Below are 18,881 nucleotides of genomic sequence, written 5' to 3'. Positions count from 1 at the left end.
ATATATATATTTATATATATATTAAAACACAGTGGGAGTGGTATGGGGGCAAAGGATGGACAGAACGTAAAGTTATATACTTGAGCCTGCACTTGAACTCCATTTCTCAAGTGTATGAAACCTTGTAACTAAATTCATATCTAGTCAAAACAGATTTTCTCTGTCAAAATTGAGTTTGGATTGAACAAGTGTCCAAAGATACAAGCTTATCATGCCTAACAATCACACCTCTTAATACAGCATTCTTGATACGTAAATTCTTAAATTTTATGGAAAATTGTAATTAGGCTATATTATATATATAATCAACCTTATTTCTCTTTTAGGAAAAATATACATAACTCCCTTAATTTTTTTAAATAGATATTTTAATTTTATCTTTGTTGATTCTTAAAATATGAATTTAGAAAAACAATGAAAAAAAAAAAAAGAGAAGTCTTTATTTGATTTCTTAATTCTAAATTTTATCATGTTTTGATGATTGCAAAAGCTATTTGCAAAAAAAAAAAAAAAAAAAAAAAGATTTCTTGTTTTTAGTAATTTAATCCAAATTTTATTCAAGGGTATTTATAATTAGGGAAATAGTGTCCCATGACACATGCACGAGCCACACTAGCCCATACTATATAACTTGAATTATTTCTTGGAACCGTTTGGCAAGGAATAAGGAAACACGATGAAAATAGGAACTAACACATGGAAGCAACAAAAAAGGAATGGATGAGTTTTGCATTGAATGAAAGCATTATGCACTTCCATTTCCATATTTTGAGCAACGAAACACGAAAGAGAGAGAAAATCAATCTGAATGGAGATACCAGAAGCCATGGACGCTCTTCGACAAAGAGCAGCGTTCGTGAAGGAGTCACTTCACAAGAGTCAGACCATCACCGATAACATGGTCTCCATTCTTGGTTCCTTCGATCACCGCCTCTCCGCGCTCGAAACCGCCATGCGTCCCACTCAGGTATGCTTCTTGAATGCGTATTCGTCGATCTTTGCGTTTCAATTTGTTCTTGTTGTTCTTGTTAATTATTTCGATCTTTGATTAATGATGTGGTGTGGTAGATAAAAACGCATTCAATTCGAAGTGCACATGATAATATTGATAGGACTCTTAAAGCAGCAGAGGGAATTTTGTCACAATTCGACCAAACACGAATGGTAGGTCTAACTTTTTCTTTATTTTCAATTGATTAACATCTTGCCACAACTGCTACAAAGTTTATTGATTTGATGTTCTAGTTTCATAACAAAATGGTAACTCGCAATCTAAAATATAAATATGTGACTGTGATTCAAGTTGCTATGGTGTATTAGTATATATGAAAATGTCAAAATTTGGTTGTCTTCAAGTTGTTGAATAGGAAAATAAGAGCCTATGGACTTTTTTTTTTTTACAAGTTTATTGTTCAACAATTGAGTAAAGTTGTATATGAAGATATTTTTTTAATATGTAATATGTTGAGAAAATTCAAATAACTATAACAACTTCTGTAAAGATTTTTTTTATGGGCTTTCTAATTATTTACAAGTTTATTGTTCAGCAATTGAGTAAAATTGTTAATGAAGATTATTTTATTTTATATATATATATATGTAATATGTTGAGAAAATTTAAATAACTATAACAACTTTTGTAAAGTTTTTCTTTTATGTTTCAAATATCTTTACATTGTTTTTTATGGATTTTCTTTTTTATTGTTCAGCAATTGAGTAAAATTGTTTATGAAGATATTTTTTTTTATGTAATATATGTTGAGAAAATTCAAATAACTATGACGACTTTTGTAAAGTTTTTCTTTATGTTTTAAATATCTTTACATTGTTTTTACTTTAGTTTTAATGCAATGTTATTTCTTGATAATGTGTGTGTGTGTCTACATTTGGTTTTTTTCTCATAAAGTTTAGTGTTTAACTTCAGATAATTTTTCACATGTTAGCTTTCTTCAAATTGCATCTATAACTAAAATCATATGCACTTTTTAGCTACATATATGAGTACAATATTAATATATTATGTGATGTTTTTTAATTCATTTAAATTAGTAATAAATGTTTATATTTTATATGATTTTCATTCTAATTTAATTATTAGGCGGAGGCTAAAATACTACGAGGGCCACACGAGGATCTAGAAAGTTATTTAGGAGCAATTGATCAGTTAAGAGCAAATGTTCGTTTCTTTAACAGCAAAAAGAGTTTTAAAAGCAGTGAAGGTATCATCAACCATGCCAACAGCTTGCTTGCCAAAGCTATCTCAAAGCTAGAAGACGAATTCAAACATCTTTTAACAAATTATAGGTTAGTCTTCTAAAATTTGAATTTCTACTTTTCTTTTCAATATACATGTATATATGTTTATATTATATTTCCCTTTTTTTTTTCTTCATTCCTTATTAACATTATGCTCTATAATGTCCATGTTTTTGTTAGATAATTGCTGATAAGTAATTTTACCACTTTTTAACGATTTTGGACACATGATTAACAATTATTTCCTTAATTTTCTCATCTACACGGTAGAAATTGTAGTAAATTTTTAAATAATATTCATAGATAAACAAAATTTATTTTTACTTTTATACATATGGGCTCAACTTTTCTCCATTTAAATTATTCATTTGGCTCAAGGAACTTAATTGGTCTCACTAGTAAAATTCAATCACCTTTATTTTTAGTCATTTAAAATAATTATAAAATGTTTGATGGAAAATTTATCAAAGAACAAATGTATGAAAATGAACATATTTAAAATACCTTCAAACAAAATACATATGGATGTACCATTATTTTCTCAATTGCACACAAACTTCTTGCTTTGTGAAAGAAAATGTGACAAATTTTTTTTAGAAACTAGAGAATAATTCCAACTTAAAAGAAAATTTTCTTAGACAAAATAAAGAAAATAATGATCATAAAAGAGTTTACATAATAAGAAAGGAGAGACATGGACAAGTCCCAATGTTACATCCTTTCGAGGCATAACACCCCACATAAGGCTTAAGCCTTGTCTTTGGCCTCATCATCCACATGATAATCCTTACTTGCAACACATACACAAGAATACCAACAAGAAAAATTGAAGTAAGAAATATTTCACTCTGACTATTGATTCAAGATACGGTTGAGTAACTACACACAACAAGATATCACATTTATATAGCAGATACATAGATCAGTATATACACAAGTACATAATAAAGTATTCCACTATTCATCATAAACAACCATCATACTTCAACTTCATTCAACACATAACATCATGTTCACATCAACAAATGCTCACAAGCTTCACTATACTATATGCATTTGGTGCTAGTAAAATGTTTCAACCATTGCTCAAAGGCACACGTATAATTGCCTAGAGAATTGTCTCACAATATTACAACACTATACACTAGATGAAACACCAGGGTGTGTAACGACCCGACTGGTCACTACACACTACACCGTACACATGAAACCGGACAGAAAATAACTAGTGTATACATATAGTGTCTAGAATATACATATATACATGTTCAAGTCTGACTAGATTCAAAATGTACAAGAATACATCCGAAACTACTACACCAAGTAGCTGAAACAAGAAGCATCATCAAGGATTAGCTCCGCCTGCCAGCTGCAAACTCACCACTAGCCACCAACCTATCCCTGCTCTGCTCCCATACATAGTATGATCATCGCAGTCCAAACCACATGGAAACAACAAGGGTAAGCTAGTGAAAGGAAATAACATACATATATAAATATGTAATTAAATAATAAGAAAAATATAACTATAGTTATCCGCACATCAACCAGCTTAACAACATCAACTCAATATACCACAACATTCAGCAATAACAGCCCACATCTCACATCATCAGTATACCACTCATCGATTTTACAGCATAATCAGAAATAAGCACACAATGCGTCGTCACGCATATCAACTCGGAGATCTCCTTCCATACCTCAGCCTTTCGGCCTACACACCTCAGCCTTTTGGCCCACACAGCCATTCGGCCTACACATCTCAGCCTTTTGGCCCACACAGCCATTCGGCCAACACACCTCAGCCTTTTGGCCCACACAGCCATTCGGCCTACACACCTCAGCCTTTTGGCCCACACAGCCATTCGGCCTACACACCTTAGCCTTTTGGCCCACACAGCCATTATCAACACACAGTACAACACAACAAATCAATCTCACAACAGTATACAACTGATATAGCTCAACATATCAACTTACGACAATTTACAACTGGCACAACTCAACATCAACAAGCAGCGTTATCCACAAGTCATCAAATTATAATCAACAGCTTTTACTTGAACTGAACATAAATAACCTCTAACATCCATTAATGAAGTCACATCTCCGCGCCCGGCGCACTCGTGGTTACGCCCAGCGCAGTGCAACCAGAGAGCACCAGGGGGCCAGCATGCCCAGCGCAAGCACGCCCACGCCTGGCAGAACCCAGCCAGAGAGCTCAAGGCTCACTCGCACCTGGCGCAATACCAATTGCGCCCGGCGCCCACAAGGTAGAGACTCCCAAGGAGTCTCACGCCCAACGCGACAAGGGCCGCGCTCAGCGCAGTACACCAATATCAGCATCCCGCACAGCTAGGTAGTATACAACACAGCTTACTACTCACAACTCAGCTCAACAGTCTATAGTACAACAATATATCTTAATTCAACATGAAAATTATCCATGTCAGCCCAACTCAGCACGACAATATAAATCTATTACATCGTGGTGTCACCTCATTAATAGCATACACGACATACAACATATTCTACACATAATACAGCTCATCCACCTTGTTTATAACTCATCTATCTTGTAAAATTACCCATCCAAACAACACCAATCAACCTAAGTACTTAGAACAACTTTCAACCTAACCAAATCACTAAATGTGAAATGGCAACCTTCACAGAAAATAGCACATTAGGAGTTATACTACTCCTACCACACTCATCCCTATCTCATATGAAAGATAAGAAGATTTACTACAACTCTCTTGAAGACACCAAGTCCTAATTCCTTCATCTACCTTGTTAAAACTGATAAAAACCGCAACATCTATAAGTAATGCTGGCAGCTTAACCCCTCTTCACTAAAACGGCCATATCTGGAGTTCTAAAACTCCTTTTTGAGTGATTCCAGCGCCATTGGAAAGCTAACATCCAAGGCTACAACTTTCATGAAGACTCTAAAGTCAAATTCTGAAAATCAAATGCGCGCTCGGCGCATTAAAAGAGCGCCCGGCGCAATTCTCAACCAGAGACTTTCAGGGGTCTATTGCGCTCGGCGTGGTTCTCCCCGAACCCGGCGCGTTTCACACAGGGATTCCCCCTTTGAACTCACGCCCGGCGCGAAGAACTGCGCCCGGCTCAAATTCAAACAGGAACCCTCCCCAGTTCGAAAATTTCACCCAAAACCTGCAAAATCAACACCCCAGACACATGCAATCGGTCCAAAACATCACATTTTCATCATACAACCCAAAAATACCAACTTTTTCAACATGCAACCACAAACAAGGAAAGATCACCAAATTTTCACCAAACCCCGGAAAATCCCGAAACCCCATCTTCAGCAATTTCAGCCAAAAACTATCAATTATCCAACAACAAATGAGTTTCTAGACTCAGTTACAGCCAAAAACAACGAGAATCTAGCTTCCCTTACCTCAGAGGAGAAGTTCCAAGCTTCCGGGAAGGAGAAAGGAGAAAACGAATGGAGAAAATGATGAACGGAGGAGGAAGAGTCCGCGCTTCAGCTTCATTCCCGCACCTTTACACAGCTCCTACAGCTACCAAGATAAAAGAATGAACAAGTCCAAGTGAGTGGGAGAGAAAGAATGAGAGGAAGAAGGAAGGCTACTAGTGAAATGTTGAGGGGGAGAGAGGGGAAAGACTGAGGGTCTCACAGGGTGCGTTAGGATAACGATGTCGATCAAGTTACATCCCATGTACACAAATGAGCGTAACTGAAGCCCCCAAACTTGGTTATCCCCAAGCTTTTACACAAGGGAAAGCAACGTATTTTGTATCGTATCTATCACAAAAATAAGTTATACATATAATGTATGTCACACAAGACTCGATGCATATTCACGTTATTCACATTCCCAAGCTCATGTTATACAAGTTACACATAAATCATATCCTGACTAGGCGATCATACCTAGACTTTTATCTCGGTTAAGCCTCTACTTAGGCTTTCACATCGCATAACCATCACATGGTCCACACATAGCACATGATACATCCCATGAACAACCACCAAGATAAACACAAGGTTATAATCACCATTAAATTACATGCAAATTCCACCATAATTTAACATGCTATAATTAATTATTTGACATAGATTATTCAATTTGTTACATATACTAAACAACATCATAATATATAGAAATCCAAAAATTGAACATTTGTAGGGTAACGCCCAACATAGGGCACCCTACACATGGCGTAATCTAGACAAAGAACACATGTTTCTCACTAGAAGAAACATACTTAGTGTGACTACACTTACATCTGATGAAGACATACCAAGAAGCCCCTAGAGCTTCCACACCTAGTGTGGATCGTCCCATGCCCAACATAAGTGACACTGAGAATAGCTTATGCTCTCCACCACTCCCATGCTCGACAGTCCTTCACAAAGCCCAACATCATATCATAAATTTCACCATTACGAAAACATGAAAATCACATAATACATATATAAACTCAAAATAAGAATTTAGATCAGCGAACACTTTCTAAAGTCCTACCCATACATTAATAAATCACTAATTACATGTTTTCTCATACAAGATTAATCATTTCTTACTAATTCAATTTACTCTATCTTAGGATTCCCATAGGAACCCATAGACACCTAAAGATTGACGATCACCTAAGTTAACACTAAATTAAACACCCATAACTATCAATCATAGTAACTAGAGTCCATGAGAAGAACATGAATCATTAATTTACAGATCACACAACAAATTGGGATTTTTCCCTCACCACATACATGCACAGTCAACAAGGTTAGGGGTCAATTCACTACCTTGTAGATATCTCATCCCAAAGTGAGACTACTCACTCCCTTTTTACCTTGATAATCAATTGTGGACTGAGTGTGAGCGTAAGTGTTAAAATAACATAGAGGGTTGTCGTAAGTGTTAACCTAGCAACTCCTCAGTTTCTTCATAACATAGAGGGTTGAGCGTAAATGTTAAAATAACAAGTGTAACCCTAGTACACTCACCAACTTAATTTATAAATTTTCTCCTACCTCTTCTTTTATATAAGAAAATAAAATATTCTCAAATAAATTACAACCTAAATCATATTTTTTCTCTCAATACACTTAATTAGATAATTGGTTAAAATACATAAACAATCAAATAAAATAAATGCACTCCTTTAGCTAATTAAAACCTTTTATTAATTTATTTAGAAAAACTTGTGGTCTTATAGTAGGGATGTTGTGTCTAAAAAATTGAAGAAACAAACATGTATTATAAGCTTCCCAAGTTGGCTAAGTTTATAGCATTAACTATTGTTAATAAAGAAAAATATTTGTTTATGATGTTATTACTTGCAATAGTCACTCTTCATTCACAAAAGATTGATTTTGTTTTTCATTATTTATTCTCCATTCTCTTTATTCATTTACAAATTTATTTACTTTTACCTTTTGTGACAATAGGCAAAAGTAATCAAAGGTCATCAATTATTCTACATTATTTATTCTCCATTCTCTTTATTCATTGTTATTATGGCCTGAGGTTTGGAAGTGCAAACATAATCAAAGGTCTTTATTATATTCAAAAGGACATTTATCATCAAACCCAAGTTTCACCTAGGTCTGTCATTGGTGGGGATGAACTCAGCCTAAATTACAATACCTATACATGCCTTGAAGAAACCATGCACGCCTTCCTTCTACTCTTTTAAAATCCTTTTTTACCAGCATTTTCTCAAGAAAAACTAAATTATATATTATATTTTTATTTTTGAAAAAATTAAATAACAAATAAAGGATATTTGAAGAAGGAAAATAAGGATAAGTAGGAGTAAAAGATATGGAATCAATTAAATACATTTGTTTGCATAACTCCCATCATATGTTAAATTCTTGGTTATTTAATTGGCCAATAAACCTTAAAGGTAAAGGAATATTAATTTTCTCTAGTAAAGACAAACAAATTGATATTTTTTCACACGAAACTCGATGATGAAAACATACCTAACTCTAGTTTATAGTTTAATATGTAGTTATTACTCATTAAAGTTTTTCTTAAACTCTTGGATATCTATATTTGCATTAATAGAAGCATTCATTTTTTTCATCAGGTATTTTTCTTAAGCTTTTATGATTTTAGATACTTGAAATGTTTTTGGTCTTTGTTATTGGACTTTGAAACCTAAAACTTATATCATTGTCAAAATGTTAAGAAATTAGCTTTTAATTTCAGTAAACCTGTGGAACCCGATCGACTTTTTGAGTGCTTACCAAACTCTCTAAGGCCATCAAATTCTGGAAAGCAAAGTGAAAGTGGTGGAAAAAACCCTCCTGGAAAAAAAGGTTCAGAAGCGGTCACTTTTGCACTTCCAACTCTTATTCCACCCAGAGTTGTACCTTTACTACATGATTTAGCACAACAAATGGTTCAAGCTGGACATCAACAACAACTCTTTCGAATCTATAGGTAGTGATGTTTTTTTTCCCTATAATCAAATGACTAAATAGTTGCATGTATTGTGTCTAAAGTTGTAAATATATCTGATTTTTTTTTTCAAATTTGGTTTATGATATATGTTCCAAATCCATAGAGACACTCGTGCTACAATCTTGGAACAAAGTCTTAGGAAGTTAGGTGTAGAAAGGCTAAGTAAGGATGATGTTCAAAAAATGCAGTGGGAAGTTTTGGAGGCAAAGATTGGGAACTGGATTCATTACATGAGGATTGCTGTAAGACGAAAATGAAAATTATTTTTAAATGTCTTATTATGCATTTTGTATCCATCTAACTTTAATTGAATAGGTTAAATTATTGATTTCTGGAGAGAAGAAAATTTGTGATCAAATATTTGATGGTGTGGACTCTTTGAAAACTCAATGTTTTGCTGAAGTCACGGCTAGTAGTGTTGCTATGCTTCTTAGTTTTGGAGAGGCTATTGCAAAAAGTAAGAGGTCTCCTGAGAAATTATTTGTTCTTCTAGACATGTATGAGATCATGAGAGAACTTCAACCAGAGGTATTATAAAGTTTATATCTTAAGACTTGTTTATTATAATTATATACATTAATTAGTTCCAAATCAAAATAACTCTTATTACAAGATTTTGATACAATACATAAATTACTTAAAATAACTTTTACTAGAAATAGATAATTTAGAAAGCTTAAGTTATCAATTTGAATTTGTGATTTCTCAATTCAACTAGAAGTTTTGTTATTTGGAAGATATCATTTCATTCCAATTAAAAAGTTAAAAAAATCTCTTTAATTGATAAGAAATAATTCATCATCAATTCTCTAAATTGAAAAATTTTATTAAACCGAATCTTTTTTTGCATTTAAATGAATTTTTTTATAGTGTTAATTATAATTGTTTTCTTTTGTATGTTATTTATGTTTTATTTCCTCGTTTTCAATGGGATGGTATATGATACAGATTGAGATACTTTTTGAAAGTAAAGCATGCACTGAAATGCGGGAAGCTGCAATAAATTTGGCAAAAAGATTGGCTCAAACAGCTCAAGAAACCTTTGTTGACTTTGAGGAAGCTGTCGAAAAGGATGCCACTAAGACTACTGTTATGGATGGAACTGTCCACCCTTTAACTAGCTATGTTATCAATTATGTGAAGTTTCTTTATGAGTGAGTGATACTAGTATGTTGATTTATAATTTGCTTAGAAATCATTTTTCTTCAATTGTGTTTATGTAATTGGTTATATATATTTTCAAAATATTTTATTAACACCCCTAAAAAGGTTTAAGGGGATAATTCCGTTTTTTTTTCTTAATGTTTTCTATGACATTGTTTCTAAAAGTAAAGTCACATAGTTTATCATTTTGTTACTCTAAATTTTTATACATTAGATTTGGACCTTATTGTCTTCAAAAAATTTAATTTCTTATTGTGGATGCTAAATGTGAGCAGTTATCAATCAACCCTCAAACAACTTTTTCATGAGTTTGATCCCAACGATCCAGAAGGACAATTAGCAATTATTACAACAAGGATCATGCAGGCTCTCCAAAGTAACTTGGATGGAAAATCAAAACAATATAAAGATCCAGCCTTGACCCAATTATTTCTTATGAACAATATCCATTACATAGTGAGATCTGTGAGAAGGTTGGTTGATTATTTATTTTTCTCCAAATATAGTATGTGAGATTGACATTCTATTTAGCTACAATTCTAATTTGCATATTGTATTTATAGGTCAGAGGCAAAAGACATGTTAGGAGATGATTGGGTGCAAATACATAGAAGAATTGTGCAACAACATGCAAACCAATATAAAAGGATCTCTTGGGCAAAGGTTTATCTATTAATTTTTTAAACTCTAGAATAAGCCCATTGAATTTGTATCTAGCTAGTGTCTAAAACAATAAAGTTTTTTAGTTTTATGAGTTCTTTCAACAAAAATAATATTTCATCCAAACTATCAATTGTGTACTACGTTCCCTCAATGCTTTTGCTAATTTTCTTCATTGCATTCCTATTAGTCTTGACATTAATTGGTCTTTATAATTGGATCTTTATTTTATTTTTTTCAAATCTTTTCACTCTTAGATCAATTCTTGTCAAGGGCATGTGTTTCCCTAGCCTAATAGTGAAATTCAAAACTTAGCACATTAAATTATATATAGATTGTTGTACAAGATGTTTATGTTTTTAAGGCCAAATTTATAGTACAAGATATTGTCTACATATGATTTTCCCTTAATAAAGATTATATTCTTTAACACCCAACACACAAACTACTTATTGACAAATCATTCTTTATACCCTATTCATATAAAATATCACACAAATTCATACCTACCTAAATAACTACCTAAAGAAACATATACTACAAACACTAATAATTCATATTTGTAATTGCCTAAAGACATAAATTTTGTTATTTTAAGTCTAATAATCTATCTAATTATTATAAAGTGCATAAACATATTATAATGTATTCTTTTCCCAAAATCTCCATATACTTTCTCATTATTATTATTCTCAAGTCTTTATAGGTTGCTTACAACAAAAATTATTATTTCCCAAGCCTTTATAAGTTTCAACACATAATATTCTCAAATGTGAAGGTACACAAACCTATATATTCTTTCCACAAGCCTTGGTAGGCTTTTCAACCAGGACTTCTACCTCTGCGTGTTCACACCCCCAATATTCTTTCCATAAGATTTTACAAGCTTTATCACGAAGTACTCTCTCACAAGTCTCATAAGGCTTCAATACCTTTCACAAACCTCAACAAGTATTCTTTAATAAGTTTCTTTAGGCTTCAAGGTGAAACTCTATAGTTGAACAAACTAACATCTAACACAATTGGGGTCATATATTTACTTTATAAGCACCAATCTTCTAATTGATGTTATGGGTTCCCTTTATTAATTTTTTGTTTCACTAAACAAACTCCTATTTGTTTTTTCTAATCACTCAATGAATGGATGCACATATGGGTTCTTTTTATTAATTTTTTTTCACTAAACAAACTCCTTTTTTTTCTTTCTAATCACTCATTGAATGGATGCACATTGATACAGGGAGGTTTACAAACATTTTTGGTATTACATGCAGTGGGCACAAGGGTAAACAATTTTACTAAGGAAGACTCACATCAAAAACTATATTTTTTCTTTATAGAAGCAAAAATTCTAAAATTTGTCTAACTTATTATTTTTCTCTCTTGCATTGGTTTTTTTTTTTTTTTGTAAGAGTGTATTTATATGTACTATAACTTCAAAACAATCATATAATTCTTAGACACAAGTTTAAACTCATTCAAATATTTATTAAAATTTGTATAGGTTGTCTCTTTCATGCAATTGTGTATTAACTGGTTTATTTTTCTTATTTGCTACTTTTGAGATCTTTTACTTTATGATTTATTTTTCTTTATGTAAATCATCGGTTGCAATTTGAATTTGAATATTTGATAGTTGGGATGAGTTGAATTTCTAGTGATTAATCATTTGATAACTTGTAAAGTTTGTTGGGAATTCTACTTCTAAAGATTGTTTCTATAAGATCCCTCTTATAGATGTTTCTAATTACTATGATGCTTGTGCAACAGTCTTTTAATCTTTTGGTTGCTTTTTTTACATTACTACTTGATGGTTTGGACAGATCTTTACTTCTAAACACTTGACAATTAAATTTTGAACATATTGCTTATGATATTTTGCCTTCTAAATAATACAAATTTTTGGAGGCTTGACATTGTAGCACCTTAACATGTTTCAAAATTTGTTTTCAAGATTGATGTAGTATCACATTGGTGACCAATCCTTATTTTTGAAGGCATGTTTATCAAGCTTGATTTATGCCTTTTCTTATTTGTTCCATGGTATAATATCAAGTTTTGTACTTATAATCACATCCTCAAAGCATCACATTAGTAGCCTAAGTTAAAAAGATTTAAAATTTGCTTCTTGATAGTTTATTTTTATTAAAAAATCAATCTCATGAGAGGCTTGTCCTCAAAATGGATAACATGAACTTGAAGCAATTTAAACTAACTCTAACACTTAGTTTCAAATTTTACCACTATTTGCATTGAATTCAAACCAACCTATTCAAATTAGATATCCTTTGGTTTGAGTATCAAGTTTTATTTTAACACACATGAACCTAGTGATACTCATGTTGATCTACCAATTTATTTTTAAATTATTATTTACATATTTTTGTATTTGTTTACATCTCAAATCAACTTTGGTTAAGTCATAAACTATAATTTTTACTAGTTCAATAAATTGGAACTTTGTAACCAATTTGTAGGCTTTTCTCGATGAACATGTGATATATCATTCTTATATTAAAATCTACTTGTTTTATGTAAATATTATAGTTATTATGTCATAGTTGGGTAAAGATGATGTTAATCCAAATCATTTTTTTTTTTCAAATTCACTGAGTTTGTATAACAATGGTTTCATTAAAAGATAATGTTATATGATCCTACAGATTTTACAATGCCTCACAATCCAAGGAGGGGATAGTAATAGTGGAGTCTCAAGGACAGTTGTTAAAGATAGATTCAAGACTTTTAATGATCAAATCGAAGAGCTTCATCAAAGACAATCTCAATGGACTGTTCCAGATAGTGAATTGCGTGAATCTCTTAGATTGGCCGTTGCTGAAGTTCTATTACCTGCATATAGATCTTTCCTTAAACGTTTTGGGTATGCTTTAATTAGGCTATATATTTTTGGACAAAACTTAGATCTATTTTTTTTATGTGTTTTTAGTGTGATTTTTTAATCAACATTGAAGTTTCATCTCAATAATCCACATAATAAAGGTTTGCATTAAAGATCAACATAGATTACCAAGGTAAAAAATTCAACTCTAACTATAGAACCATACTAAATGAACTAATGAAGTTGTATAAAAGTTTTGTCCTATATTTTATTCTTTTTGGTTTCCTAATCCTATCATATAAATTTTATTTTTTTAATGTTGATGAACACGTATTTAATTTTTCAGGCCCATGATTGAGAATGGCAAAAATCCTCATAAGTACATTGTATACTCTCCTGAACATCTCGAGCAAATGTTGGGTGAATTTTTTGAAAGCAAGATATGGGGTGACCAGAAGCGGTAAAATGTTGCATTAGCTCACTTTCCACTATGATTTGAATACTTAGGTATGAATAATAATTGGAGAATAATATAGACATGTTGTCATGTTGTTATATCATTATACTTAAATTTCTTTCTCCCCTTATCATTTTAGGCTTTCACCAAATTGAGAAATGTAAATAAAGAGTGTTGAATTTTCTATTTCTCTTTTTTGTCACATCATATCATTAATCACATAAATTATTTATCTTTCATCTCTTTTTTGGTATTTACACCAAGAGAGGTCTCAATGAATTTTCCTTTTTTAGACTTCATTTACGATACACACGTAAGATTTTGTTTTGTTTATTTACTAATGATGTGAATGAGATTAACCTTTTACAATCTTATCATCTTTCTTAAGTTAAAACATCATAAATCATCATTCAAGGTCAATTTGAAAAGTTGGATAAGAGGAAAAAGGCTAATCTCACATAACTCATGTAGACATTGTTGAGTAAGAAATGGTAAGAGAAAATGTAAAACTTGAAAAAAATTTGTTGAAAATTTGACTAAAGATATTATGATTTAGTAGCACATGACTTTTTCATAAAATTATGATATTTGGCTAAAGTTGACTCATGTGAATAGAAGATATAAATTCAAGAACAACAAACATAAAGAATATGCATAGATCAAATTTTCCTCCTCTCTAAATTGGGATAATTTATTAAAATACTTCGTTAATTATAATGAGCACTTTTATGTATTCCACCTATCTTCTTCTTATCATATCTCAAAATTTTTAGTTTTAGATGTTTTATTTCAAGTGTAATAAAATATACATAGTTATATTGTAACTAAAGTAACAATATTTATTTAATTTTTTAAGATTATGATTGACAAAAAAAAGTTGAAAAGGTGACTAAAAAATTGAAAAACTAATTAGAAGTCAAAAAGTTGACTAGTAATTGAAAGTTGATAGTTGAAAGCTATTACATAAGCTTATTAAATTATATTTATTTGGTAAAACTATTTGTTGAAGTAGTTAACAAATGTAAAATTGTTTATTTCCAATTTTTTAAATTTTAAAATATATTATTACATTTAATTATAAATCAATGTAATTATAATTTTTTTAAATAAATTAATATTGATCATGATAATAATAGATGATAAAGTGAATCTTCTTATATGTAGAAATAACATACAATTAATTTTAAGATAATATAAAATATGATAAAAAAATTATTATTATAGAATGTAAATTAAAAACAATAGCAATTTTTATTTTTAAATTATTATAACAAAGAACTTCATTTTTTAATTTAATTTTTATATTATTTTAGAATAACATTCGATTAGGCATCTTGAAAACAAGGTGATGTTTCCATGTCAAATATTTAGCATAGTAAAAATATAAAGTATGATGAATTTTTGAACAAATTAAAATCATATTTAATTAATGAGAAATAATTTTAAAATAACCAATCAAAATTTTGAAAACGAAATCAATTTATTATAATGAATTGTAGAAATAATAAGATTATTAAAGTAACTTTTTTAGTTTTTGGTTTTTAAATTAAATTAAAAAAATTACATTTAACTATATAATCATCCTATAAATATTGTGATACAACAATCTAACAAATCATACACTGGTTTAACAATGTGACAACACAACATTCATCGCAAATTCACAACAGAAAACAAGTCATTTATCCTAGGTTTATCACATTGCACAAATTCAAAATATCATGCAAGTACAAGACATGTATATACACGAGATCTTAGCAATCAACCAGAACAAAAACACTAAAATAGTTCATAGTCATCAAACAACAAAGAAAATCCCCTCAAGTTACATGTGCCAAAATATACAAATACATATACATGACCAACAACTAAAAACATAAACCTAAGTTGGACTTAAAATTAGACAACATAAGCCTAGAAACTACAAATATCTTGCTTTAACCATCCCAAGATAGCCAACAATAGCTCCAAGATGCTCCTTGCAAACTATACTTGATTTGCTCCCATGTCAAAGAAATGATAATTGTAATCACAAAACAACATGGTAAGCTTGATATGAAAAATCAACATATAAGTAACATGATTGTAGCATTCTTAATTTTCTAAAATTATTTAAAGAATATTTTAATTAATTAAATAGGTTTTATGATTACATTAAAGGCTTTTTAAATAATTGAGTGTTTTTATTAATTAAAGAAAATCTTGGTTTATATTAGAGATATAAATATATTTTTATCTATTTTAACATATTTTGATTTTATATCATGGTTTTGATTAATAGAGAAATTTTATAGATAAATGTTTTTAGATAAGAAAAATAAAGATTGTGAAATTATTTTATCTGAAGGGATATTATCTTATGTATATATCTTTAAGAGTTCTAATTTAATTAATTGAGATCATTTTGGTAACAAGAGTTATTGATAAAAAAATATTTTGTAATTTAATTATAATAGATAATCATTTGAATTTTAATGAGAAAAGTAACTAACAATGATTAACAGACTTTTATCAACGAGTTATGTAAGGGTTAGAGTTCAATGATGTAACATCCCGATTTTCACAAATTATATGAAGGCTTAAAGCCCAATAAGGGTGATTTAGTAGCTCAGAACGGGCCGCTTCAAACTACTAAAAAGGCCTATAAACCCTAGATTGGAACGGGCCATTCCGAAATAGACTGTTATGAGTAAAATTCGAACCCAGAACGAACTGTTCTACTTTGGGAACGGGCCGTCCCAAACATGGCCTTATGAGTTAAAACTCAACTCCAGAACGGGTTGTTCTGGTTTAAGAACGTACGGGCCATTCTAGATGCGAATTTAACACATGACGAATGAATTCAGAACAAACCATTCTAGATCCGATACGAGCCGTTCTGGCCACTTTTGATATCTATAAATAGCATAGCACTGCTTCTTGACACACTCTCTGAAGACCAAAGAGAACCAAGAGAAAGAGATCAACCAGATTCTGCTCTAGCTTCATCTTCTGCTTATCCAGGTAAGGGAGAAGTGAGAAACCTCTATCGAGGGTGTGAGAATAATTGTTGGGTAGCAGGATTGGCTCCCAATCCCTTGCCTGATGCATGCTTCTAGGAATAGACAAAATATGAAAGTTTCCTGTTTATTTTCTGAATATTTTGTTGCGTTCCTTGTGTTATGTTGAGTGTAAATATGTGTTTAATTTTGAAAATAAATAAGTTTTGATATGAATTAGAGTACTCTGTGGGTTCTTGAGAGAACCCTATGAGAAACAGGCAAATTTCTAATGTTTTCTGTTTTACTTTCTAAGTTTTCTGTTGTGTTTCTTGATGATTACTGAGCATGAATGTATATTTAATTTTGAGTTTGAATATGTTTTGATAGGAATTAGAGTGCTCTGTAGAGATTATGTGAATATGATGAGACAATGTGGAAAGTGAATATGAGATATGAAATATGATGATATGTGACAATGAGACATGATATATGAGTAACTGTGACAAGTAAAGTGATGAGTCCATGAAGTGTGAATGTGTGTGACATGCATCATGTGCATCTATGTGAAGGGTACGATATGGAGTACACCGTTAGGGAAGGCCCTCCTTGTGTAACAGCTTGGGAGAGTCCTAGGGGATAGTGCGGTTTGGATGTCTCGATTTCACTCATTTATGAGCACGAGATGTAACTTGCACAGCTTCGCTATCCTGGGCAGACCCTAGCAGTATATCCTTCTTGTTGAGAGTGTATGGGTAGCTCCCTACATGTACTCCTAGACTACCTTAGGTGTGTTGTTTAGGCAGCACACCAGTGATATGTGATATGTAATTGGCGCCACATGCATGCATTTATGAGTCGAGTCCATGACAACATTGCATGATGAATGACTGTGTATGTGTTACTATTGTATGTATAATTTGAATTTGCATCTGATTAATGTGTAGCTATGGTTGTGCTCGTTATGACTTGTGTGTGTGTTGCCTAACTATTGTTTTTACACCTGAAACTGAGTGAGATGTTTCTCACTCCCATGTTTGCTCTATGTGTATTTTTATTGTGTTGCAGGTGATCATCAGCATGAGGATGTTGGTGATGAGGCTTAGGCTTCAATTGGGAGTGCTCTAATAAGATATGTGACATTGGGGCATAGTTAGGACTAGTTTAGGAGTTTAGTTTCTTTCTTGTTTGGAAAATCTTTAACTTTATTTATTTTGTAATTTCCACAAGTGAACTATGATTGTATGTGAATGTGAATCCTTTACCTATTTTATAATTGAGAAAATTTTTATTCATTCAAATTTTATCTTATAATTATTGTGTATTATGTCGGGGTAGAGGGTGTCACAAATGTTCCCTATTTATAGATTAACAGTCTAGGGTTGCCTCTCATCATTAACACACATTCTTGTGCCCTGAAGATGAGAGAGTGACTCATCATTGAAAGAGAAAAACAAAAAAAAATAGAAGAGAGAAGATAAGAGAGAAATTAATTGTTCAATTCGCATATTCACCAGACAGTGATTTTCTAATTATAATTGAAGGTTCATTCGTTGTTGGATCAGGCTGAATTTTGGATGGAGGGTTTACAAGATGTTATTCTTTGATTTCAATGGTTGGATCATCCAAATGATATTTGGAGTGGGAAAAAATGTTTCGCACTAAAAGCTCTACTTTTGAGGGTTTTAATCTTGTTGCTTTTTATTAGGGAGGGAGAATCAAAGGCTGTTGGAGACCACCTCAAAGATCAACGTATGGAGTTTGGCATCGAGGTACGGGGGAGTGAAAACCTTGCTATGGGTGAGGGTTATCTACAATAGCAAGATTGGCCCCCAATCTCATTGTTTGTGTTTAAGTGTATGAGGGAAACCCAAATTAATGTAATTGTACTATGAATTTGTTGTTTCTTTGCCTTCTAATTGTGATATAATTGTGTTATAATTTGTGATATTATCTCTATTATAAATTTGTAATTGTTTGTGAGTTACCTAGTATTCTAAATTTGTTAGTAGATTATAATCATGTTTTTTATCTCTAGAGTTGCCTCT

At 31.5% G+C, this 18,881-nt stretch overlaps 1 protein-coding gene across 1 annotated transcript; it reads left to right on the top strand.

The window, feature by feature from the left end:
* Window positions 1–643: 643 nt before the first annotated feature.
* On the top strand, window positions 644–14,097 carry LOC109788030 (exocyst complex component EXO70A1). The gene is made up of 11 exons (XM_020346664.3): window positions 644–967; window positions 1,069–1,164; window positions 2,099–2,304; window positions 8,481–8,714; window positions 8,839–8,977; window positions 9,051–9,263; window positions 9,684–9,889; window positions 10,175–10,372; window positions 10,463–10,562; window positions 13,223–13,440; window positions 13,745–14,097. Exons 1-11 carry the CDS (start codon window positions 809–811, stop codon window positions 13,860–13,862), a joined length of 1,887 nt encoding a protein of 628 aa, XP_020202253.2. The 5' UTR covers window positions 644–808; the 3' UTR covers window positions 13,863–14,097.
* Window positions 14,098–18,881: the final 4,784 nt, after the last annotated feature.

This window comes from Cajanus cajan, chromosome 2 (genome assembly GCF_000230855.2).
Source record: "Cajanus cajan strain Asha chromosome 2, NIPB_CcT2T_4, whole genome shotgun sequence".
NCBI classification, from domain to species: Eukaryota; Viridiplantae; Streptophyta; class Magnoliopsida; order Fabales; family Fabaceae; genus Cajanus; species Cajanus cajan.
The sequence above is the reverse complement of the archived record's forward strand: the minus strand, read 5'-3'. Positions and strand labels throughout refer to the sequence as shown.